This window comes from Oncorhynchus nerka, linkage group LG11 (genome assembly GCF_034236695.1).
Source record: "Oncorhynchus nerka isolate Pitt River linkage group LG11, Oner_Uvic_2.0, whole genome shotgun sequence".
NCBI classification, from domain to species: Eukaryota; Metazoa; Chordata; class Actinopteri; order Salmoniformes; family Salmonidae; genus Oncorhynchus; species Oncorhynchus nerka.
Window position 1 is genome coordinate 42,848,504 of NC_088406.1, and position 26,155 is coordinate 42,874,658.

The 26,155-nt window shown below is 49.5% G+C and overlaps 1 protein-coding gene across 1 annotated transcript in view; it reads right to left on the reverse strand.

The window, feature by feature from the left end:
- Positions 1–511: 511 nt before the first annotated feature.
- LOC135573977 (PTB-containing, cubilin and LRP1-interacting protein-like) overlaps positions 512–26,155 on the reverse strand; it is a 67,007-nt gene continuing 41,363 nt past the window's right edge. The window contains exon 3 of the mRNA XM_065024547.1: positions 512–2,907. Within this exon, the coding sequence (XP_064880619.1) occupies positions 2,410–2,907 (498 nt within the window). The 3' untranslated portion in view covers positions 512–2,409. The remainder of the gene's footprint in view (positions 2,908–26,155) is intronic.

Genomic DNA, 26,155 nt, shown 5'->3' on the forward strand with positions numbered 1-26,155 from the left:
TATAAGCGACAGGGTAGCCTAGTGGTTAGAGCGTTGGACTAGTAACCGAAAGGTTGCAAGTTCGAATCCCCGAGCTGACATGGTACAAATCTGTCGTTCTGCCCCTGAACAGGCAGTTAACCCACTGTTCCTAGGCCGTCATTGAAAATAAGAATTTGTTCTTAACTGACTTGCCTAGTAAAATTTTAATTTTTTTTTTTAAAAAGCACCCGAGTTATGGGAATAGCTTGAGACTGATGTGGGCACCAAAATGGCTGCCACACATGGCTTGTGGTTGAGAAGAGCTTTGCGTAAGAAATGGAGACAAATACAATTATTGCTAGGACTGGGTCAAACCTCTGGCTGTAATACTGTATGTGTACACAAACCTAATACATAAACAGCCCTTGAAATTCACCCATGTACGATTCCTAGTACTGTTGAGAAACATTTGATATGGAGGCAAAGCATCACAGCCAACCTGAATCAACATGAAAGTTTTTGTAACAAAAAGAGACTTCATCAAATTCAGTCAGTCTTGGTAAATAGTTTATATGTGATGCCTTCTTTATCTTTGCAAATTCTGTATAGAAAACACTTATGGTAACATTTCCAGACATTTAAAGCACGTCTGAGCCTTCAGACAAGACATGACACAGTAATCTACAGCTTTATAAACATTCCCTCCTCCTGTCATCCTGGCATTTCAAGCCCTGTGTCCCGGGCTCACACACCCTCTCAACAGCCAGTTCTATGGAACTCATACATATTCACAATTTACTTTAAAACATTGGTGCTGTCTTTGATGTTCCCGTTGTTTATTTAAAATAGCTATCAACATTTAATGCTGTAATATTTGGAAACAGATATTTTTTTGTTGTATTTACATAAGCTTATTGAATGAGTTTCAAATACAATGTATATATTTATATATGTACGTACTGACCAGAGCCATCTTAATAAAATCTGCTTCAGTCACAACAGAAAAAATACATGACCCACCCACTGTGAGTACCAGTCCATTCAAAAGAGTCTTGTTAGAAAAGGGGGTGGGAGGGGTGGAGCTCTTGTGTCGTGGAGGCTTCCAGTTGCCCCAGAATGGTCGCTCGTACCCTTCGACAGCCCAGGGACTCCACACGCATCGAGCCCACGAGACATAATTGTTCCCTTAAGGTGTCTGTACAGAAAACTGCCCTAGCCAACTGCACCTAATCCAGATAAAACTATGTAGAAGAAATGTACTAAAACAACAAAGTAACTAAAAGGTGTAAGGAGCTTGCAGCACAACATACCTATAATACATTCAGCACAGGCCAAGAGGCTTCAGGTATTCTTTATGGATGGCTATTTTTGGGGTCCTAGAACATCGGTTTCTGTGACTGTCACATTTACTTTCCCTTTTCATACAAAACAAAACAAAAAAATGTGTCAAATGGTCACATTCTTGTTTAAATTTAAAAAGCCCTGCGGAGCTTCCCAAAATGGATGCCACAAAGGCTGTGACAGGTTTTACACTTCTAGTTGGATTACTAGCCCATTATCGGTCATGCTCTCTCTCCTGACAATCCTTTTTCTTAGATCACACACACACACATGCACGACTACACACACACACACACGCACACACACACATGCACGTTTGGGATTGCGGGACAGAGACCAGCCTTGGTATGTTAGAAGTGAGGCACAAAATCAACAGACAAGACACAGCTAAAAGACTCACTTTTGGTATGCTTCCAAAAAAGGAATCAAAATGTGATCGATAAGAGATGACGCTCTTGTGGCCTAATAAATATGTCAAGACCTCCCCCCTCCCGGCAACCTTCCACACATATATTAGAGTCAAGGCTTTCTCTTTATATCCCACATTTAACAGTGCTACAGGCATAACTCGTAACTCCATAGTGCTGTTGTTTTAAAGTCAGAACATGAGGCAGTGATCTGGGATTCTTAGGACGTGATCTGGGCTTTTGATTGGGCGGGAAGGGGTGAGTAAGGGGCGCGCGGCGGGGTAAAGAGGCAGAGTCTCTCTGCACATTGCAGACAGACAGACGGACGGACAGACAGCAGCGTCGATTGGGAATGTCTTATAACCATTATTCACTCATCTCTAATGGGCAGATCATGCGCTTCAATGGCTATCCAGATGTTTGAGGATCTATTTATCCAAAGAGGCAGTGCTAGTTTAGTTTGGCTTCCCCATATGTTTCATCTCTTGTGGTTCCTTTGTCCTCCTATTTTTCCCTTTTTAAAACTACGTCCTCGTCATTCTTTAGTCGGCGTTTGCGGTCTGTGCGTCAGTCAATTTGAGTTTTTTCCTTAAACCAGAGTAGAGTAAGAGAGACAGAGAGTAGAAAGAGTGCTCCGGCTGCACCTGTGCACCTCCCCTCACGGCTTGCGACCGGGGGAGGGGGGCGGCAACCCTGGTGCTCAGCCGTCCTCCTCGGGGGTGGAGTCATCTGGAGCGGAGTCATCAGTGGCGAACTCGTCCGAGGAGCCGCTCTTGTGGATGCGTCCATCGCTGCGCATACTGTGGAAGGTCTTGCGGAAGGCTTCCATCATGGAGTGGGCCAGCTTCTTGGCCTCCAGCTTGCTCTCACACTCCACGGCGTGGCAGTCCATCTGGAAGGTCAGGTCGTCGTTGATCTCCCGGTAGATCCAGGCGAACACATTGGGGCTCGTGCAGTGGTCCGCCGTACAGTAGGCGATGCGTGCCACCTGGTACGTGTCCATGGTGACCGAGGCCTCACCGCGCCCGTCCAGGTGGTGCAGGCGCACCTGGAAGGGGCGGATCTCCAGGAGGGAGTTGGCAGGGAGGTGCTCTTCCTGGGCCAGCGCACGGCGGTTCCACAGGCCCACCACTGCCGACTCTGTGCAGCCCGACAGGAACTGGGTCCCTGAGATGGTCACCTTGCCCAGGTACGTCACCTGTGGAGAGAACGCAGAGAGAGAGAGACTGTTAAACATCTGACAGCATCTAGTGGTACAAAACTATGACTGCCTATGTGGCTAAACTGGTAAAAGTGTAGGATTATCAATGCTAAGGTCATGGGTTAAATTCCTGTACGGATCACATACACACATAAGGTTGAGATAGGGAGGGGGACAGTATAAAGTGTTGAGGGAGGGAGGGGGGATGGGGACAGTATACAGTGTTGAGGGATGGAGGGGGGATGGGGGACAGTATAAAGTGTTGAGGGAGGGAGGGGAGATGGGGGACAGTATAAAGTGTTGAGGGAGGGAGGGGGATGGGGGACAGTATAAAGTGTTGAGGGAGGGAGGGGGACAGTATAAAGTGTTGAGGGAAGGATGGGGGACAGTATAAAGTGTTGAGGGAGGGAGGGGGGATGGGGGACAGTATACAGTGTTGAGGGAGAGAGGGAGGGGGATGGGGGACAGTATAAAGTGTTGAGGGGGGATGGGGGACAGTATAAAGTGTTGAGGAGGGAGGGAAGGAGAGGGGACAGTATAAAGTGTTGAGGGAGGGAGGGGGATGGGGGACAGTATACAGTATTGAGGGAGGGAGGGGGATGGGGGACAGTATAAAGTGTTATGGGAGGGAGGGGAAGATGGGGGACAGTATAAAGTGTTGAGGGAGGGAGGGGGATGGGGGACAGTATAAAGTGTTGAGGGAGGGAGGGGGATGGGGGACAGTAAAAAGTGTTGAGGGAGGGAGGGGGGATGGGGGACAGTATAAAGGCTTGAGGGAGGGAGGATGGACAGTATAAAGTGTTGAGGGAGGGTGGACAGTATAAAGGCTTGAGGGAGGGAGAAGGGACAGTATAAAGGCCTGAGGGAGGGAGGGTGGACAGTATAAAGTGTTGAGGGAGGGTGTAAAGTAAAAAGGCTTGAGGGAGGGAGGGTGGACAGTATAAAGTGTTGAGGGAGGGAGAAGGGACAGTATAAAGTGTTGAGGGAAGGTGGACAGTATAAAGTGTTGAGGGAGGGAGAAGGGACAGTATAAAGCTTGAGGGAGGGAGAAGGGACAGTATAAAGTGTTGAGGGAGGGTGGACAGTATAAAGGGTTGAGGGAGGGTGGACAGTATAAAGGCTTGAGGGAGGGAGGGTGGACAGTATAAAGTGTTGAGGGAGGGAGAGGGGACAGTATAAAGGCTTGAGGGAGGGAGGGTGGACAGTATAAAGTGTTGAGGGAGGGAGAAGGGACAGTATAAAGTGTTGAGGGAAGGTGGACAGTATAAAGTGTTGAGGGAGGGAGGGTGGAGAGTATAAAGGCTTGAGGGAGGGAGGGTGGACAGTATAAAGTGTTGAGGGAGGGAGAAGGGACAGTATAAAGGCTTGAGGGAGGGAGGGTGGACAGTATAAAGTGTTGAGGGAGGGAGAAGGGACAGTATAAAGTGTTGAGGGAAGGTGGACAGTATAAAGTGTTGAGGGAGGGAGAAGGGACAGTATAAAGCTTGAGGGAGGGAGAAGGTACAGTATAAAGTGTTGAGGGAGGGAGAAGGGACAGTATAAAGTGTTGAGGGAGGGTGGACAGTATAAAGGGTTGAGGGAGGGAGGGTGGACAGTATAAAGGCTTGAGGGAGGGAGGGTGGACAGTATAAAGTGTTGAGGGAGGGAGAAGGGACAGTATAAAGGCTTGAGGGAGGGTGGACAGTATAAAGTGTTGAGGGAGGGAGGGAGGGGGATGGGGGACAGTATACAGTGTTGAGGGAGGGAGGGGGATGGGGGACAGTATAAAGTGTTAAGGGAGGGAGGGGAGATGGGGGACAGTAAAAAGTGTTGAGGGAGGGAGGGGGATGGGGGACAGTATAAAGGGTTGAGGAGGGATGGGGGAAGGTATAAAGGGTTGAGGGAGGGAGGGAGGGATGGGGGACAATTTAAAGGGTTGAGGGAGGCAGGGAGAAGGGACAGTATAAAGGGTTGAGGGAGGGAGGGAGGGATGGGGGATAGTATAAAGGGTTGAGGGAGGGAGGGAGGGAGGGAGGGAGGGAGGGAGGGAGGGAGGGAGGGAGGGAGGGAGGGAGGGAGGGAGGGAGGGAGGGAGGGATGGGGGACAGTATAATGGTTTGAGGAGTGAGGGACAGTAAAAAGGATTTAGAGAGGGAGGGTGGATAGTATAAAGTGTTGAGGGAGGGAGAAGGGACAGTATAAAGGCTTGAGGGAGGGAGGATGGACAGTATAAAGTGTTGAGGGAGGGTGGACAGTATAAAGGCTTGAGGGAGGGAGAAGGGACAGTATAAAGGCCTGAGGGAGGGAGGGTGGACAGTATAAAGTGTTGAGGGAGGGTGGAAAGTATAAAGGGTTGAGGGAGGGAGGGAAGGAGAAGGGACAGTATAAAGGGTTGAGGGAGGGAGGGAAGGAGAGGGGACAGTATAAAGTGTTGAGGGAGGGAGGGGGGATGGGGGGCAGTATAAAGTGTTGAGGGAGGGAGGGGAGGAGAGGGGACAGTATAAAGTGTTGAGGGAGGGAGGGGGAGATGGGGGACAGTATAAAGTGTTGAGGGAGGGAGGGGGACAGTATAAAGGCTTGAGGGAGGGAGGATGGACAGTATAAAGTGTTGAGGGAGGGTGGACAGTATAAAGGCTTGAGGGAGGGTGGAAAGTATAAAGGCTCGAGGGAGGGAGGGTGGACAGTATAAAGTGTTGAGGGAGGGAGAAGGGACAGTATAAAGTGTTGAGGAAGGTGGAGAGTATAAAGTGTTGAGGGAGAGAGAAGGGACAGTATAAAGCTTGAGGGAGGGAGAAGGGACAGTATAAAGTGTTGAGGGAGGGAGAAGGGACAGTATAAAGTGTTGAGGAGGGTGGACAGTATAAAGGGTTGAGGGAGGGAGGGTGGACAGTATAAAGTGTTGAGGAAGGGAGAAGGGACAGTATAAAGTGTTGAGGAGGGTGGACCGTATAAAGTGTTGAGGGAGGGAGAAGGGACAGTATAAAGGCTTGAGGGAGGGAGGGTGGACAGTATAAAGTGTTGAGGGAGGGTGGAAAGTATAAAGGCTTGAGGAGGGAGGGTGGACAGTATAAAGTGTTGAGGGAGGGAGAAGGGACAGTATAAAGTGTTGAGGGAAGGTGGACAGTATAAAGTGTTGAGGGAGGGAGAAGGGACAGTATAAAGCTTGAGGGAGGGAGAAGGGACAGTATAAAGTGTTGAGGAGGGAGAAGGGACAGTATAAAGTGTTGAGGGAGGGTGGACAGTATAAAGGGTTGAGGGAGGGAGTTTGACATTATAAAGGCTTGAGGGAGGGAGGGTGGACAGTATAAAGGCTTGAGGGAGGGAGGGTGGACAGTATAAAGTGTTGAGGGAGGGAGAAGGGACAGTATAAAGGCTTGAGGGAGGGAGGGTGGACAGTATAAAGTGTTGAGGGAGGGAGAAGGGACAGTATAAAGTGTTGAGGGAGGGTGGACAGTATAAAGTGTTGAGGGAGGGTGGACAGTATAAAGACTTGAGGGAGGGTGGACAGTATAAAGTGTTGAGGGAGGGAGAAGGGACAGTATAAAGGGTTGAGGGAGGGAGGGTTGACATTATAAAGGCTTGAGGGAGGGAGGGTGGACAGTATAAAGGCTTGAGGGAGGGAGGGTGGACAGTATAAAGTGTTGAGGGAGGGAGAAGGGACAGTATAACGTGTTGAGGGAGGGTGGACAGTATAAAGTGTTGAGGGAGGGTGGACAGTATAAAGGCTTGAGGGAGGGTGGACAGTATAAAGTGTTGAGGGAGGGAGAAGGGACAGTATAAAGGCTTGAGGGAGGGAGGGTGGACAGTATAAAGGGTTGAGGGAGGGAGGGAAGGAGAAGGGACAGTATAAAGGCTTGAGGGAGGGAGGGTGGACAGTATAAAGTGTTGAGGGAGGGAGAAGGGACAGTATAAAGGCCTGAGGGAGGGAGGGTGGACAGTATAAAGTGTTGAGGGAGGGTGGAAAGTATAAAGGGTTGAGGGAGGGAGGGAAGGAGAAGGGACAGTATAAAGGGTTGAGGGAGGGAGGAAGGAGAGGGGACAGTATAAAGTGTTGAGGGAGGGAGGGGGATGGGGGGGCAGTATAAAGTGTTGAGGGAGGGTGGACAGTATAAAGGCTTGAGGGAGGGAGAAGGGACAGTATAAAGGCCTGAGGGAGGGAGGGTGGACAGTATAAAGTGTTGAGGGAGGGTGGAAAGTATAAAGGGTTGAGGGAGGGAGGGAAGGAGAAGGGACAGTATAAAGGGTTGAGGGAGGGAGGGAAGGAGAGGGGACAGTATAAAGTGTTGAGGGAGGGAGGGGGGGGGATGGGGGCAGTATAAAGTGTTGAGGGAGGGAGGGGAGGAGAGGGGACAGTATAAAGTGTTGAGGGAGGGAGGGGGAGATGGGGGACAGTATAAAGTGTTGAGGGAGGGAGGGGGACAGTATAAAGGCTTGAGGGAGGGAGGATGGACAGTATAAAGTGTTGAGGGAGGGTGGACAGTATAAAGGCTTGAGGGAGGGTGGAAAGTATAAAGGCTCGAGGGAGGGAGGGTGGACAGTATAAAGTGTTGAGGGAGGGAGAAGGGACAGTATAAAGTGTTGAGGGAAGGTGGACAGTATAAAGTGTTGAGGGAGAGAGAAGGGACAGTATAAAGCTTGAGGGAGGGAGAAGGGACAGTATAAAGTGTTGAGGGAGGGAGAAGGGACAGTATAAAGTGTTGAGGGAGGGTGGACAGTATAAAGGGTTGAGGGAGGGAGGGTGGACAGTATAAAGTGTTGAGGAAGGGAGAAGGGACAGTATAAAGTGTTGAGGGAGGGTGGACCGTATAAAGTGTTGAGGGAGGGAGAAGGGACAGTATAAAGTCTTGAGGGAGGGAGGGTGGACAGTATAAAGTGTTGAGGGAGGGTGGAAAGTATAAAGGCTTGAGGGAGGGAGGGTGGACAGTATAAAGTGTTGAGGGAGGGAGAAGGGACAGTATAAAGTGTTGAGGGAAGGTGGACAGTATAAAGTGTTGAGGAGGGAGAAGGGACAGTATAAAGCTTGAGGGAGGGAGAAGGGACAGTATAAAGTGTTGAGGGAGGGAGAAGGGACAGTATAAAGTGTTGAGGGAGGGTGGACAGTATAAAGGGTTGAGGGAGGGAGGGTTGACATTATAAAGGCTTGAGGGAGGGAGGGTGGACAGTATAAAGGCTTGAGGGAGGGAGGGTGGACAGTATAAAGTGTTGAGGGAGGGAGAAGGGACAGTATAAAGGCTTGAGGGAGGGAGGGTGGACAGTATAAAGTGTTGAGGAGGGAGAAGGGACAGTATAAAGTGTTGAGGGAGGGTGGACAGTATAAAGTGTTGAGGGAGGGTGGACAGTATAAAGACTTGAGGGAGGGTGGACAGTATAAAGTGTTGAGGGAGGGAGAAGGGACAGTATAAAGGCTTGAGGGAGGGAGGGTGGACAGTATAAAGGCTTGAGGGAGGGAGGGTGGACAGTATAAAGTGTTGAGGGAGGGAGAAGGGACAGTATAACGTGTTGAGGGAGGGTGGACAGTATAAAGTGTTGAGGAGGGTGGACAGTATAAAGGCTTGAGGGAGGGTGGACAGTATAAAGTGTTGAGGAGGGAGAAGGGACAGTATAAAGGCTTGAGGGAGGGAGGGTGGACAGTATAAAGGGTTGAGGGAGGGAGGGAAGGAGAAGGGACAGTATAAAGGCTTGAGGGAGGGAGGGTGGACAGTATAAAGTGTTGAGGGAGGGAGAAGGGACAGTATAAAGGCTTGAGGGAGGGAGGGTGGACAGTATAAAGTGTTGAGGGAGGGAGAAGGGACAGTATAAAGGCTTGAGGCAGGGAAAGGGGATAGTATAAAGGGTTGAGGGAGGGAGGGAAGGAGAAGGGACAGTATAAAGGGTTGAGGGAGGGAGGGAAGGAGAGGGGACAGTATAAAGTGTTGAGGGAGGGAGGGGGTGGGCAACAGTATACAGAGTTGAGCGAGGGGGGGACAGTATAAAGTGTTGAGGGAGGGAGGGGAGGAGAGGGGACAGTATAAAGTGTTGAGGGGGAGATGGGGGACAGTATAAAGTGTTGAGGGAGGGAGGGGGGACAGTATAAAGGATTTAGAGAGGGAGGGTGGATAGTATAAAGTGTTGAGGGAGAAGGGACAGTATAAAGGCTTGAGGGAGGGAGGATGGACAGTATAAAGTGTTGAGGGAGGGAGAAGGGACAGTATAAAGTGTTGAGGGAAGGTGGACAGTATAAAGTGTTGAGGGAGGGAGAAGGGACAGTATAAAGCTTGAGGGAGGGAGAAGGGACAGTATAAAGTGTTGAGGGAGGGAGAAGGGACAGTATAAAGTGTTTAGGGAGGGTGGACAGTATAAAGGGTTGAGGGAGGGAGGGTGGACAGTATAAAGTGTTGATGGAGGGCGAAGGGACAGTATAAAGTGTTGAGGGAGGGTGGACAGTATAAAGTGTTGAGGGAGTGAGGGACAGTATAACGGGTTTAGAGAGGGAGGGGTGATAGTATAAAGTGTTGAGGGAGGGAGAAGGGACAGTATAAAGGCTTGAGGGAGGGAGGGTGGACAGTATAAAGGCTTGAGGGAGTGAGAAGGGACAGTATAAAGGCCTGAGGGAGGGAGGGTGGAAAGTATAAAGGCTTGAGGGAGTGAGGGTGGACAGTATAAAGTGTTGAGGGAGGGAGGGTGGACAGTATAAAGGCTTGAGGGAGGGTGGACAGTATAAAGTGTTGAGGGATGGTGGATACTATAAAGGCCTTGAGGGAGGGAGAAGGGACAGTATAAAGTGTTGAGGGAGGGTGGACAGTATAAAGGGTTGAGGGAGGGAGGGTGGACAGTATAAAGTGTTGAGGGAGGGAGAAGGGACAGTATAAAGTGTTGAGGGAAGGTGGAGAGTATAAAGTGTTGAGGGAGAGAGAAGGGACAGTATAAAGCTTGAGGGAGGGAGAAGGGACAGTATAAAGTGTTGAGGGAGGGAGAAGGGACAGTATAAAGTGTTGAGGGAGGGTGGACAGTATAAAGGGTTGAGGGAGGGAGGGTGGACAGTATAAAGTGTTGAGGAAGGGAGAAGGGACAGTATAAAGTGTTGAGGGAGGGTGGACCGTATAAAGTGTTGAGGGAGGGAGAAGGGACAGTATAAAGGCTTGAGGGAGGGAGGGTGGACAGTATAAAGTGTTGAGGGAGGGTGGAAAGTATAAAGGCTTGAGGGAGGGAGGGTGGACAGTATAAAGTGTTGAGGGAGGGAGAAGGGACAGTATAAAGTGTTGAGGGAAGGTGGACAGTATAAAGTGTTGAGGAGGGAGAAGGGACAGTATAAAGCTTGAGGGAGGGAGAAGGGACAGTATAAAGTGTTGAGGGAGGGAGAAGGGACAGTATAAAGTGTTGAGGGAGGGTGGACAGTATAAAGGGTTGAGGGAGGGAGGGTTGACATTATAAAGGCTTGAGGGAGGGAGGGTTGACAGTATAAAGGCTTGAGGGAGGGAGGGTGGACAGTATAAAGTGTTGAGGGAGGGAGAAGGGACAGTATAAAGGCTTGAGGGAGGGAGGGTGGACAGTATAAAGTGTTGAGGGAGGGAGAAGGGACAGTATAAAGTGTTGAGGGAGGGTGGACAGTATAAAGTGTTGAGGGAGGGTGGACAGTATAAAGACTTGAGGGAGGGTGGACAGTATAAAGTGTTGAGGGAGGGAGAAGGGACAGTATAAAGGCTTGAGGGAGGGAGGGTGGACAGTATAAAGGCTTGAGGGAGGGAGGGTGGACAGTATAAAGTGTTGAGGGAGGGAGAAGGGACAGTATAACGTGTTGAGGAGGGTGGACAGTATAAAGTGTTGAGGGAGGGTGGACAGTATAAAGGCTTGAGGGAGGGTGGACAGTATAAAGTGTTGAGGGAGGGAGAAGGGACAGTATAAAGGCTTGAGGGAGGGAGGGTGGACAGTATAAAGGGTTGAGGGAGGGAGGGAAGGAGAAGGGACAGTATAAAGGCTTGAGGGAGGGAGGGTGGACAGTATAAAGTGTTGAGGGAGGGAGAAGGACAGTATAAAGGCCTGAGGGAGGGAGGGTGGACAGTATAAAGTGTTGAGGGAGGGAGAAGGGACAGTATAAAGGCTTGAGGCAGGGAAAGGGGATAGTATAAAGGGTTGAGGGAGGGAGGGAAGGAGAAGGGACAGTATAAAGGGTTGAGGGAGGGAGGGGGAAGGAGAGGGGACAGTATAAAGTGTTGAGGGAGGGAGGGGGAGGGGGCAACAGTATAAAGAGTTGAGCGAGGGGGGACAGTATAAAGTGTTGAGGGAGGGAGGGGAGGAGGGGGACAGTATAAAGTGTTGAGGGGGAGATGGGGGACAGTATAAAGTGTTGAGGAGGGAGGGAGGGGGGACAGTATAAAGGATTTAGAGAGGGAGGGTGGATAGTATAAAGTGTTGAGGGAGAAGGACAGTATAAAGGTTGAGGGAGGGAGGGATGGACAGTATAAAGTGTTGAGGGAGGGAGAAGGGACAGTATAAAGTGTTGAGGGAAGGTGGACAGTATAAAGTGTTGAGGAGGGAGAAGGGACAGTATAAAGCTTGAGGGAGGGAGAAGGGACAGTATAAAGTGTTGAGGGAGGGAGAAGGGACAGTATAAAGTGTTTAGGGAGGGTGGACAGTATAAAGGGTTGAGGGAGGGAGGGTGGACAGTATAAAGTGTTGATGGAGGGCGAAGGACAGTATAAAGTGTTGAGGGAGGGTGGACAGTATAAAGTGTTGAGGGAGTGAGGGACAGTATAACGGGTTTAGAGAGGAGGGTGATAGTATAAAGTGTTGAGGGAGGGAGAAGGACAGTATAAAGGCTTGAGGGAGGGAGGGTGGACAGTATAAAGGCTTGAGGGAGTGAGAAGGGACAGTATAAAGGCCTGAGGGAGGGAGGGGGAAAGTATAAAGGCTTGAGGGAGTGAGGGTGGACAGTATAAAGTGTTGAGGGAGGGAGGGTGGACAGTATAAAGGCTTGAGGGAGGGTGGACAGTATAAAGTGTTGAGGGATGGTGGATACTATAAAGGCTTGAGGGAGGGAGAAGGGACAGTATAAAGTGTTGAGGGAGGGAGGACAGTATAAAGGGTTGAGGGAGGGAGGGTGGACAGTATAAAGTGTTGAGGGAGGGAGAAGGGACAGTATAAAGTGTTGAGGGAAGGTGGACAGTATAAAGTGTTGAGGGAGAGAGAAGGGACAGTATAAAGTTGAGGGAGGGAGAAGGGACAGTATAAAGTGTTGAGGGAGGGAGAAGGACAGTATAAAGTGTTGAGGGAGGGTGGACAGTATAAAGGGTTGAGGGAGGGAGGGTGGACAGTATAAAGTGTTGAGGAAGGGAGAAGGGACAGTATAAAGTGTTGAGGGAGGGTGGACCGTATAAAGTGTTGAGGGAGGGAGAAGGGACAGTATAAAGGCTTGAGGGAGGGAGGGTGGACAGTATAAAGTGTTGAGGGAGGGTGGAAAGTATAAAGGCTTGAGGGAGGGAGGGTGGACAGTATAAAGTGTTGAGGGAGGGAGAAGGGACAGTATAAAGTGTTGAGGGAAGGTGGACAGTATAAAGTGTTGAGGGAGGGAGAAGGGACAGTATAAAGCTTGAGGGAGGGAGAAGGGACAGTATAAAGTGTTGAGGGAGGGAGAAGGGACAGTATAAAGTGTTGAGGGAGGGTGGACAGTATAAAGGGTTGAGGGAGGGAGGGTTGACATTATAAAGGCTTGAGGGAGGGAGGGTGGACAGTATAAAGGCTTGAGGGAGGGAGGGTGGACAGTATAAAGTGTTGAGGGAGGGAGAAGGGACAGTATAAAGGCTTGAGGGAGGGAGGGTGGACAGTATAAAGTGTTGAGGAGGGAGAAGGGACAGTATAAAGTGTTGAGGGAGGGTGGACAGTATAAAGTGTTGAGGGAGGGTGGACAGTATAAAGACTTGAGGGAGGGTGGACAGTATAAAGTGTTGAGGGAGGGAGAAGGGACAGTATAAAGGCTTGAGGGAGGGAGAAGGTTGACATTATAAAGGTTGAGGGAGGGAGGGTGGACAGTATAAAGGCTTGAGGGAGGGAGGGTGGACAGTATAAAGTGTTGAGGGAGGGAGAAGGGACAGTATAACGTGTTGAGGGAGGGTGGACAGTATAAAGTGTTGAGGAGGGTGGACAGTATAAAGGGTTGAGGGAGGGTGGACAGTATAAAGTGTTGAGGAGGGAGAAGGGACAGTATAAAGGTTGAGGGAGGGAGGGTGGACAGTATAAAGGTTGAGGGAGGGAGGGAAGGAGAAGGGACAGTATAAAGGCTTGAGGGAGGGAGGGTGGACAGTATAAAGTGTTGAGGGAGGGAGAAGGGACAGTATAAAGGCCTGAGGGAGGGAGGGTGGACAGTATAAAGTGTTGAGGGAGGGTGGAAAGTAAGGGACAGTAAAGGGTTGAGGGAGGGAGGGAAGGAGAAGGGACAGTATAAAGGGTTGAGGGAGGGAGGGAAGGAGAGGGGACAGTATAAAGTGTTGAGGGAGGGAGGGGGGATGGGGGGCAGTATAAAGTGTTGAGGGAGGGTGGACAGTATAAAGGCTTGAGGGAGGGAGGGGACAGTATAAAGGCCTGAGGGAGGGAGGGTGGACAGTATAAAGTGTTGAGGGAGGGTGGAAAGTATAAAGGTTGAGGGAGGGAGGGGAGAAGGGACAGTATAAAGTGTTGAGGGAGGGAGGGAAGGAGAGGGACAGTATAAAGTGTTGAGGGAGGGAGGGGGGATGGGGGCAGTATAAAGTGTTGAGGGAGGGAGGGACAGTATAAAGTGTTGAGGGAGGGAGGGGGAGGGGGGACAGTATAAAGTGTTGAGGGAGGGAGGGGGACAGTATAAAGGCTTGAGGGAGGGAGAAGGGACAGTATAAAGTGTTGAGGGAGGGTGGACAGTATAAAGGTTGAGGGAGGGTGGAAAGTATAAAGGGTTGAGGGAGGGAGGGTTGACATTATAAAGGCTTGAGGGAGGGAGGGTGGACAGTATAAAGTGTTGAGGAAGGGAGAAGGGACAGTATAAAGTGTTGAGGGAGGGTGGACAGTATAAAGTGTTGAGGGAGGGAGAAGGGACAGTATAAAGTCTTGAGGGAGTATAAAGTGTTGAGGTGGACAGTATAAAGTGTTGAGGGAGGGTGGAAAGTATAAAGGCTTGAGGGAGGGAGGGTGGACAGTATAAAGTGTTGAGGGAGGGAGAAGGACAGTATAAAGTGTTGAGGGAAGGTGGACAGTATAAAGTGTTGAGGGAGGGAGAAGGGACAGTATAAAGCTTGAGGGAGGGAGAAGGGACAGTATAAAGTGTTGAGGGAGGGAGAAGGGACAGTATAAAGTGTTGAGGAGGGTGGACAGTATAAAGGGTTGAGGGAGGAGGGGACATTATAAAGGCTTGAGGGAGGGAGGGTGGACAGTATAAAGGTTGAGGGAGGGAGGGTGGACAGTATAAAGTGTTGAGGGAGGGAGAAGGGACAGTATAAAGGCTTGAGGGAGGGAGGTGGACAGTATAAAGTGTTGAGGGAGGGAGAAGGGACAGTATAAAGTGTTGAGGGAGGGTGGACAGTATAAAGTGTTGAGGGAGGGTGGACAGTATAAAGACTTGAGGGAGGGTGGACAGTATAAAGTGTTGAGGGAGGGAGAAGGGACAGTATAAAGGGTTGAGGGAGGGAGGGGACATTATAAAGGCTTGAGGGAGGGAGGGTGGACAGTATAAAGGCTTGAGGGAGGGAGGGTGGACAGTATAAAGTGTTGAGGAGGGAGAAGGGACAGTATAACGTGTTGAGGGAGGGTGGACAGTATAAAGTGTTGAGGGAGGGTGGACAGTATAAAGGCTTGAGGAGGGTGGACAGTATAAAGTGTTGAGGGAGGGAGAAGGGACAGTATAAAGGCTTGAGGGAGGGAGGGTGGACAGTATAAAGGGTTGAGGGAGGGAGGGAAGGAGAAGGGACAGTATAAAGGCTTGAGGGAGGGAGGGTGGACAGTATAAAGTGTTGAGGGAGGAGAAGGGACAGTATAAAGGCTTGAGGGAGGGAGGGTGGACAGTATAAAGTGTTGAGGGAGGGAGAAGGGACAGTATAAAGGATTGAGGCAGGGAAAGGGGATAGTATAAAGGGTTGAGGGAGGGAGGGAAGGAGAGGGACAGTATAAAGGGTTGAGGGAGGGAGGGAAGGAGAGGGGACAGTATAAAGTGTTGAGGGAGGGAGGGGGGTGGGCAACAGTATACAGAGTTGAGCGAGGGGGGGACAGTATAAAGTGTTGAGGGAGGGAGGGGAGGAGAGGGGACAGTATAAAGTGTTGAGGGGGGATGGGGGACAGTATAAAGTGTTGAGGGAGGGAGGGGGACAGTATAAAGGATTTAGAGAGGGAGGGTGGATAGTATAAAGTGTTGAGGGAGAAGGGACAGTATAAAGGCTTGAGGGAGGGAGGATGGACAGTATAAAGTGTTGAGGGAGGGAGAAGGGACAGTATAAAGTGTTGAGGGAAGGTGGACAGTATAAAGTGTTGAGGGAGGGAGAAGGGACAGTATAAAGCTTGAGGGAGGGAGAAGGGACAGTATAAAGTGTTGAGGGAGGAGAAGGGACAGTATAAAGTGTTTAGGGAGGGTGGACAGTATAAAGGGTTGAGGGAGGGAGGGTGGACAGTATAAAGTGTTGATGGAGGGCGAAGGGACAGTATAAAGTGTTGAGGGAGGGTGGACAGTATAAAGTGTTGAGGGAGTGAGGGACAGTATAAAGGGTTTAGAGAGGGAGGGGTGATAGTATAAAGTGTTGAGGGAGGGAGAAGGGACAGTATAAAGGCTTGAGGGAGGGAGGGTGGACAGTATAAAGGCTTGAGGGAGTGAGAAGGGACAGTATAAAGGCCTGAGGGAGGGAGGGTGGAAAGTATAAAGGCTTGAGGGAGTGAGGGTGGACAGTATAAAGTGTTGAGGGAGGGAGGGTGGACAGTATAAAGGCTTGAGGGAGGGTGGACAGTATAAAGGCTTGAGGGAGGGAGGGTGGACAGTATAACGTGTTGAGGGAGGGAGCAGGGACAGTATAAAGGCTTGAGGGAGGGAGGGTGGACAGTATAAAGTGTTGAGTGAGGGAGAAGGGACAGTATAAAGTGTTGAGTGAGGGAGAAGGGACAGTATAAAGGCTTGAGGGAGGGAGAAGGGACAGTATAAAGTGTTGAGGGAGGGTGGACAGTATAAAGTGTTGAGGGAGGGAGGACAGTATAAAGTGTTGAGGGAGGGAGAAGGGACAGTATAAAGGCTTGAGGGAGGGAGAAGGGACAGTATAAAGTGTTGAGGGAGGGAGAAGGGACAGTATAAAGTGTTGAGGGAGGGTGGACAGTATAAAGGGTTGAGGGAGGGAGGGTGGACAGTATAAAGTGTTGAGGGAGGGAGAAGGGACAGTATAAAGTGTTGAGGGAAGGTGGACAGTATAAAGTGTTGAGGGAGGGAGGGGGGACACTATAAAGGCTTGAGGGAGGGAGGATGGACAGTATAAAGTGTTGAGGGAGGGTGGACAGTATAAAGGATTTAGAGAGGGTGGAAAGTATAAAGGCTTGAGGGAGGGAGGGTGGACAGTATAAAGTGTTGAGGGAGGGAGAAGGGACAGTATAAAGTGTTGAGGGAGGGAGAAGGGACAGTATAAAGGCTTGAGGGAGGGAGGATGGACAGTATAAAGTGTTGAGGGAGGGTGGACAGTATAAAGGCTTGAGGGAGGGAGAAGGGACAGTATAAAGGCCTGAGGGAGGGAGGGTGGACAGTATAAAGTGTTGAGGGAGGGAGAAGGGACAGTATAAAGCTTGAGGGAGGGAGAAGGGACAGTATAAAGTGTTGAGGGAGGGTGGACAGTATAAAGGGTTGAGGGAGGGAGGGTGGACAGTATAAAGTGTTGATGGAGGGCGAAGGGACAGTATAAAGTGTTGAGGGAGGGTGGACAGTATAAAGTGTTGAGGGAGTGAGGGACAGTATAAAGGGTTTAGATAGGGAGGGGTGATAGTATAAAGTGTTGAGGGAGGGAGAAGGGACAGTATAAAGGCTTGAGGGAGGGAGGGTGGACAGTATAAAGGCTTGAGGGAGTGAGAAGGGACAGTATAAAGGCCTGAGGGAGGGAGGGTGGAAAGTATAAAGGCTTGAGGGAGTGAGGGTGGACAGTATAAAGTGTTGAGGGAGGGAGGGTGGACAGTATAAAGGGTGGAGGAGTATAAAGGGTCCCTTCTCCTCCTCAAAGTTATAAAGAGGGAGGGGGAAGGGACAACACTTTATATAAAGGTTGAGGGAGTGAGAAAACACTTTATACTAAAGTCCTTGAGGAGGGAGAAGGGACAGTCCCTAAAGCCTTTATACTGTCAGTATCCCCTCCTCAACACTTTATCAGTCCACCAGTATAAAGGCTTGAGGGAGGGAGGGGGACAGTTTATACTGTCCACCCTCCTCAACACTTTATATAAAGTCCTTTTCTCCCCTCGGACAGTATAAAGTGTTGAGGAGGGTGGACAGTCCCTCTCAGGGACAGTATAAAGGCTTGAGGGAGGGAGGTGACAGTATTTATAAAGGGAGGCAGTTTATACTGTCCTTTCTCCCTCCTCAAGCCTTTATAAAGTGTTCACCTTTGAGGGAGGGAGGATGGACAACACAGTTATACCTGAGGGAGGAGGTGGACAGTATAGAGGGAGGGAGAAGGGACTTGAGGGAGGGAGAAGGGACAGTATACTGTTGAGGAGGGTTCCTCAACACTTTATACTGTCTCAGTATAAAGTGTTGACACTTTATACTGTTGTTGAGGGAGGGAGAAGGGACAGTCCTCTCAAAGCCTTGAGGGAGTGAGGGTGACAGTTTCAAAGTCCTCAGGCCTTTATACTGTCCTTTTTCACTCCTCCCTCCTTTATATTGTCCACTCCTCCACTCATACTGTTTCCTCCTCCTCGATACTGTCCACTTCTCCCTCCTCAACACTTTATATCACCCCTCCTCAACTCCTTTATAAACCCTTTATACTGTCCTCACTCCTCAGGGTGGACAGTCTCAACACTTTATACTGTCCTTCTCCTCCATCAACACTTTATACTGTGAGTTTATACAGTTCTCCTCCCTCTCACCCTTTATATGTCCACTCCTCCTAAACACTTTATACTGTCCTTTCCCCTCCTCAACACTTTATACTGTTCATTTCCTACCTGTCAGGCCTTTATAATCCCTCAGGGTTCAAGCCTATACTGTCCTTTTCCCTCCTCAACACTTTATACTGTCTCTTCCCTCAACACTTTATACTTAACACTTTATACTGTTTACTGTCCTCCTCAACACTTTATACACTTTATACTGTCACTCCCTCCTCAAAGCCTTTATATACTGTCCACTTCTCCTCAACACTTTATACTGTCCACCCTCTCCTCAGGTTTTTTATACTGTTTTCTTCCTCCTCAACACTTTATAGCTGTTCCTCACCTCCCACTCAACACTTTATATACTGTCCATTCCCTCCTCAAGCCTTTTTATATCACAGTTTATATCTGTCCCTTTTTTATATACTCCCTCAACACTTTATACTATCACCCCTCCCTCTCTAAACCCTTTATACTGTCCCTCACCTCAACACTTTATACTGTCCACTGAGGGAGGGAGGGTGGACAGTATAAAGTGTTGAGGGAGGGTGGAAAGTATAAAGGCTTGAGGGAGGGAGGGTGGACAGTATAAAGTGTTGAGGGAGGGAGAAGGGACAGTATAAAGTGTTGAGGGAAGGTGGACAGTATAAAGTGTTGAGGGAGGGAGAAGGGACAGTATAAAGCTTGAGGGAGGGAGAAGGGACAGTATAAAGTGTTGAGGGAGGGAGAAGGGACAGTATAACGTGTTTAGGGAGGGTGGACAGTATAAAGGGTTGAGGGAGGGAGGGTGGACAGTATAAAGTGTTGATGGAGGGCGAAGGGACAGTATAAAGTGTTGAGGGAGGGTGGACAGTATAAAGTGTTGAGGGAGGGTGGACAGTATAAAGGCTTGAGGGAGGGTGGACAGTATAAAGGCTTGAGGGAGGGAGGGTGGACAGTATAAAGTGTTGAGGGAGGGAGAAGGGACAGTATAAAGGCTTGAGGGAGGGAGGGTGGACAGTAAAAAGTGTTGAGTGAGGGAGAAGGGACAGTATAAAGGCTTGAGGGAGGGAGGGTGGACAGTATAAAGTGTTGAGGGAGGGAGAAGGGACAGTATAAAGGCTTGAGGCAGGGAGGGGATAGTATAAAGGGTTGAGGGAGGGAGGGGGATGGGGGACAGTATACAGTGTTGATGGGGGACAGTATAAAGTGTTGAGGGAGGGAGCGGAGGAGAGGGGACAGTATAAAGTGTTGAGGGAGGGAGGGGAGATGGGGGACAGTATAAAGTGTTGAGGGAGGAGCGGAGGAGAGGGGACAGTATAAAGTGTTGAGGGAGGGAGGGGGATGGGGGACAGTATAAAGGGTCGAGGGAGGGATGTGGGACAGTATAAAGGGTTGAGGGAGGGAGGGATGGGGGGATGGGGGACAGTATAAAGGGTTGAGGGAGGGAGGGAGGGATGCGGGACAGTATAAAGGGTTGAGGGAGGGAGGGAGGGATGGGGGACAGTATAAAGTGTTGAGGGAGTGAGGGACAGTATAAAGGGTTTAGAGAGGGAGGGTGGATAGTATAAAGTGTTGAGGGAGGGAGAAGGGACCGTATAAAGGCTTGAGGGAGGGAGGGTGGACAGTATAAAGGCTTGAGGGAGTGAGAAGGGACAGTATAAAGGCCTGAGGGAGGGAGGGTGGAAAGTATAAAGGCTTGAGGGAGGGAGGGTGGACAGTATAAAGTGTTGAGGGAGGGAGGGTGGACAGTATAAAGGCTTGAGGGAGGGTGGACAGTATAAAGGCTTGAGGGAGGGAGGGTGGACAGTATAAAGTGTTGAGGGAGGGAGAAGGGACAGTATAAAGGCTTGAGGGAGGGAGGGTGGACAGTATAAAGTGTTGAGTGAGGGAGAAGGGACAGTATAAAGTGTTGAGTGAGGGAGAAGGGACAGTATAAAGGCTTGAGGGAGGGAGAAGGGACAGTATAAAGCAGGGGTCCCCAAACTTTTTCCTGTGAGGGCCACATAACTTTTCCCTTCTCTGATGGGGGGCCGGTGTCAGTTTGTAACAGAAAAAGTGTGACGATCGTAGGGGAGCTTAAAAAATTTATTGTTTTCCAGAAAGCCACACATAACCAAATAACCCTTTCCAGGTTCTTTACAGAAAAAAAGTCAGGAAACAAATAATAACACTATTAATGAAATAAATAATAACTAAATAACCCTCTCTGAGTTCTTCACAGAAAAAACAGGAAATAAATAACTAAATAACTCTCTCTGGGTTCTTCATAGAAAAAAAAGCCATGGAACATTAACTTTCTGTCGTGCCATGCACAATCTTAACAGATAAAAGTTCAGCTCAGTTGTCAGAGCAGAATCTCTCTGACACATATGAGCAGTCTCTTAAAGTTCTTGTGTTCCTTCCTTATAATCCTTTTGTAGGTTCCAGTAGGCTTGTAGACACCGCTGTTTGCAGCTCTCTCTCATCAACTTCCCTGTGAAAACCACAAAAGAAGCAGGTTGAGAAACTGAACTAAGTGATACAGCACCTACACAGCACAATACATTTCACTACCAGTATGGTTGTAAAGATGGATTTTATCCCAGTAGATTTTATTATGATTATATTTGTTTATGCTCAGAATGACTCATTCAAGTCAGAAAAGTGAGCTTACCTATGTATGTTCATCAGTGTGAACTGTGGGCCTGCATCTGGCTGGTGAGAAGTTGAATATCAGGTTCCATTCTAGTTACAGCCAGTCTCAAGCACTGATGCAAATGTTCATCTGTCAATCTTGATCTCATCGGGGTTTTCAGCAGTTTCATGCGAGAAAAGGTTTTCTCGCAGATATACGTGCTGCCAAAAACTGTGGACATTTTCATTGCGTGTTTTTTGATGTTTGGATATGTGTCGTTTGGGAGGGCGGCATAGAAGTCAATGAGACTGTTGGGCTTGAATGCGTCTTTCAGAACATCACAGTTCTGTAACTCAGCCAACTCAAACTGATATGAAGGCTGGGAATAAAATGAGCAGTTGCGCTGTGTCTTGCACGTCCGTGCTCTCATCCAGTGCTAATGAAAAAAGTCAAATTCTTTCGTCTTCTGCTGCAGCTGGGCATATACATTACTCCCGATTTCTTCATCGCGTCTGGTGATTGTACTCGCCGACAGACTTACGGCATTAAATGCATCTTTCTTCTCGGGACACACCTCCTCCGCGACAGCATCCATACATTTCTTAACAAACTCTCCGTCAGTGAAAGGCTTACCGCTTCTTGCTATCAGTTTAGCAACCCGAAAGCTGGCCCGAACGGATGCCTGGTTCAGCTGAGCTTGGCGTACAAATGTATTCTGCTGAGATAGTAGTCCACTTTTTAGCTTTGAGAGTTTGTCTGCTCGTATTTGGCCTTGCAAGCTATCGTACTTGTCTTTGTGACGGGATTCATAGTGTCGGCGAAGATTGTATTCTTTGAATACCGCCACCGTCTCTTGACAGATGAGACAAACAGCCTTTTCTTTGCATTGAACAAAAAAAAAATTGTTTGTCCACTGCAGGTTAAATACCCTGCATTCTGAATAAATTTTTCTCTTACCTAACCGTTTCGCCATTATTCTGTTCTCTCTTTGACAGGGCCGGGCCTAGGATTTTTTTTCTGGAGGCCAAATAGGAAAAAAATTCGATAGCGTCTCTGGTATTGTTCAGAGGGCCGGGCCAAATGTGCTGACGGGCCGTATCCGGCCCGCGGGCCGTAGTTTGGTGACCACTGGTATAAAGTGTTGAGGGAGGGTGGACAGTATAAAGTGTTGAGGGAGGGAGGACAGTATAAAGTGTTGAGGGAGGGAGAAGGGACAGTATAAAGGCTTGAGGGAGGGAGAAGGGACAGTATAAAGTGTTGAGGGAGGGAGAAGGGACAGTATAAAGTGTTGAGGGAGGGTGGACAGTATAAAGTGTTGATGGAGGGAGAAGGGACAGTATAAAGTGTTGAGGGAAGGTGGACAGTATAAAGTGTTGAGGGAGGGAGGGGGGACATTATAAAGGCTTGAGGGAGGGAGGATGGACAGTATAAAGTGTTGCGGGAGGGTGGACAGTATAAAGGATTTAGAGAGGGAGGGTGGATAGTATAAAGTGTTGAGGGAGGGAGAAGGGACAGTATAAAGGCTTGAGGGAGGGAGGATGGACAGTATAAAGTGTTGAGAGAGGGTGGACAGTATAAAGGCTTGAGGGAGGGAGAAGGGACAGTATAAAGGCCTGAGGGAGGGAGGGTGGACAGTATAAAGTGTTGAGGGAGGGTGGTAAGTATAAAGGCTTGAGGGAGGGAGGGTGGAGAGTATAAAGTGTTGAGGGAGGGAGAAGGGACAGTATAAAGTGTTGAGGGAGGGAGAAGGGACAGTATAAAGCTTGAGGGAGGGAGAAGGGACAGTATAAAGTGTTGAGGGAGGGAGAAGGGACAGTATAAAGTGTTGAGGGAGGGTGGACAGTATAAAGGGTTGAGGGAGGGAGGGTGGACAGTATAAAGTGTTGAGGGAGGGAGAAGGGACAGTATAAAGTGTTGAGGGAGGGGGACAGTATAAAGTGTTGAGGGAGGGAGAAGGGACAGTATAAAGGCTTGAGGGAGGGAGGATGGACAGTATAAAGTGTTGAGGGAGGGTGGACAGTATAAAGGCTTGAGGGAGGGAGAAGGGACAGTATAAAGTGTTGAGGGAGGGTGGAAAGTACAAAGGCTTGAGGGAGGGAGGGTGGACAGTATAAAGTGTTGAGGGAGGGAGAAGGGACAGTATAAAGTGTTGAGGGAAGGTGGACAGTATAAAGTGTTGAGGGAGGGAGAAGGGACAGTATAAAGCTTGAGGGAGGGAGAAGGGACAGTATAAAGTGTTGAGGGAGCGAGAAGGGACAGTATAAAGTGTTGAGGGAGGGTGGACAGTATAAAGGGTTGAGGGAGGGAGGGTGGACAGTATAAAGGCTTGAGGGAGGGAGGGTGGACAGTATAAAGGCTTGAGGGAGGGAGGGTGGACAGTATAAAGTGTTGAGGGAGGGAGAAGGGACAGTATAAAGGCTTGAGGGAGGGAGGGTGGACAGTATAAAGTGTTGAGGGAGGGAGAAGGGACAGTATAAAGGCTTGAGGCAGGGAGGGGATAGTATAAAGGGTTGAGGGAGGGAGGGGGATGGGGGACAGTATACAGTGTTGAGGGAGGGAGGGGGATGGGGGACAGTATAAAGTGTTGAGGGAGGGAGGGAGGAGAGGGGACAGTATAAAGTGTTGAGGGAGGGAGGGGGAGATGGGGGACAGTATAAAGTGTTGAGGGAGGGAGGGGGATGGGGGACAGTATAAAGGGTCGAGGGAGGAATAAAGGGTTGAGGGAGGGAGGGAGGGATGGGGGACAGTATAAAGTGTTGAGGGAGTGAGGGACAGTATAAAGGGTTTAGAGAGGGAGGGTGGATAGTATAAAGTGTTGAGGGAGGGAGAAGGGACAGTATAAAGGCTTGAGGGAGGGAGGGTGGACAGTATAAAGGCTTGAGGGAGTGAGAAGGGACAGTATAAAGGCCTGAGGGAGGGAGGGTGGACAGTATAAAGTGTTGAGGGAGGGTGGAAAGTATAAAGGCTTGAGGGAGGGAGGGTGGACAGTATAAAGTGTTGAGGGAGGGAGGGTGGAGAGTATAAAGGCTTGAGGGAGGGTGGACAGTATAAAGGCTTGAGGGAGGGAGGGTGGACAGTATAAAGTGTTGAGGGAGGGAGCAGGGACAGTATAAAGGCTTTAGGGAGGGTGGACAGTATAAAGGCTTGAGGGAGGGAGGGTGGACAGTATAAAGTGTTTAGGGAGGGAGAAAGGACAGTATAAAGTGTTGAGGGAAGGTGGAAAGTATAAAGTGTTGAGGGAGGGAGAAGGGACAGTATAAAGCTTGAGGGAGGGAGAAGGGACAGTATAAAGTGTTGAGGGAGGGAGAAGGGACAGTATAAAGTGTTGAGGGAGGGTGGACAGTATAAAGGGTTGAGGGAGGGAGGGTGGACAGTATAAAGTGTTGAGGGAGGGAGAAGGGACAGTATAAAGTGTTGAGGGAGGGTGGACAGTATAAAGTGTTGACGGAGGGAGAAGGGACAGTATAAAGGCTTGAGGGAGGGAGGATGGACAGTATAAAGTGTTGAGGGAGGGTGGACAGTATAAAGGCTTGAGGGAGGGAGAAGGGACAGTATAAAGGCCTGAGGGAGGGAGGGTGGACAGTATAACGTGTTGAGGGAGGGTGGAAAGTATAAAGGCTTGAGGGAGGGAGGGTGGACAGTATAAAGTGTTGAGGGAGGGAGAAGGGACAGTATAAAGTGTTGAGGGAAGGTGGACAGTATGAAGTGTTGAGGGAGAGAGAAGGGACAGTATAAAGCTTGAGGGAGGGAGAAGGGACAGTATAAAGTGTTGAGGGAGCGAGAAGGGACAGTATAAAGTGTTGAGGGAGGGTGGACAGTATAAAGGGTTGAGGGAGGGAGGGTGGACAGTAAAAAGGCTTGAGGGATGGAGGGTGGACAGTATAAAGGCTTGAGGGAGGGAGGGTGGACAGTATAAAGTGTTAGGGAGGGAGAAGGGACAGTAGAAAGGCTTGAGGGAGGGAGGGTGGACAGTATAAAGTGTTGAGGGAAGGAGAAGGGACAGTATAAAGTGTTGAGGGAGGGTGGACAGTATAAAGTGTTGAGGGAGGGTGGACAGTATAAAGGCTTGAGGGAGGGTGGACAGTATAAAGGCTTGGGGGAGGGAAAGTGGACAGTATAAAGTGTTGAGGGAGGGAGAAGGGACAGTATAAAGTTTTGAGGGAGGGAGGGGGATGGGCGACAGTATACAGTGTTGAGGGAGGGGGACAGTATAAAGTGTTGAGGGAGGGAGGGGAGGAGAGGGGACAGTATAAAGTGTTGAGGGAGGGAGGGGGAGATGGGGGACAGTATAAAGTGTTGAGGGAGGGAGGGGGACAGTATAAAGGCTTGAGGAGGGAGGGTGGACAGTATAAAGGATTTAGAGAGGGAGGGTGGATAGTATAAAGTGTTGAGGGAGGGTGGACAGCATAAAGGCTTGAGGGAGGGAGGGTGGACAGTATAAAGGCTTGAGGGAGGGAGGATGGACAGTATAAAGTGATGAGGGAGGGTGGACAGTATAAAGGCTTGAGGGAGGGAGAAGGGACAGTATAAAGTCCTGAGGGAGGGAGGGTGGACAGTATAAAGTGTTGAGGGAGGGTGGAAAGTATAAAGGCTTGAGGGAGGGAGGGTGGACAGTATAAAGTGTTGAGGGAGGGAGAAGGGACAGTAGAAAGTGTTGAGGGAAGGTGGACAGTATAAAGTGTTGAGGGAGGGAGAAGGGACAGTATAAAGCTTGAGGGAGGGAGAAGGGACAGTATAAAGTGTTGAGGGAGGGAGAAGGGACAGTATAAAGTGTTGAGGGAGGCGGGACAGTATAAAGGGTTGAGAGAGGGAGGGTGGACAGTATAAAGTGTTGAGTGAGGGAGAAAGGACAGTATAAAGTGTTGAGGGAGTGTGGACAGTATAAAGTGTTGAGGGAGGGTTGACAGTATAAAGGCTTGAGGGAGGGTGGACAGTATAAAGGCTTGAGGGAGGGAGGGTGGACAGTATAAAGTGTTGAGGGAGGGAGAAGGGACAGTATAAAGCTTGAGGGAGGGAGAAGGGACAGTATAAAGTGTTGAGGGAGGGAGAAGGGACAGTATAAAGTGTTGAGGGAGGGTGGACAGTATAAAGGGTTGAGGGAGGGAGGGTGGACAGTATAAAGTGTTGAGGGAGGGAAAAGGGACAGTATAAAGTGTTGAGGGAGGGTGGACAGTATAAAGTGTTGACGGAGGGAGAAGGGACAGTATAAAGGCTTGAGGGAGGGAGGATGGACAGTATAAAGTGTTGAGGGAGGGTGGACAGTATAAAGGCTTGAGGGAGGGAGAAGGGACAGTATAAAGGCCTGAGGGAGGGAGGGTGGACAGTATAAAGTGTTGAGGGAGGGTGGAAAGTATAAAGGCTTGAGGGAGGGAGGGTGGACAGTATAAAGTGTTGAGGGAGGGAGAAGGGACAGTATAAAGTGTTGAGGGAAGGTGGACAGTATGAAGTGTTGAGGGAGAGAGAAGGGACAGTATAAAGCTTGAGGGAGGGAGAAGGGACAGTATAAAGTGTTGAGGGAGCGAGAAGGGACAGTATAAAGTGTTGAGGGAGGGTGGACAGTATAAAGGGTTGAGGGAGGGAGGGTGGACAGTAAAAGGCTTGAGGGATGGAGGGTGGACA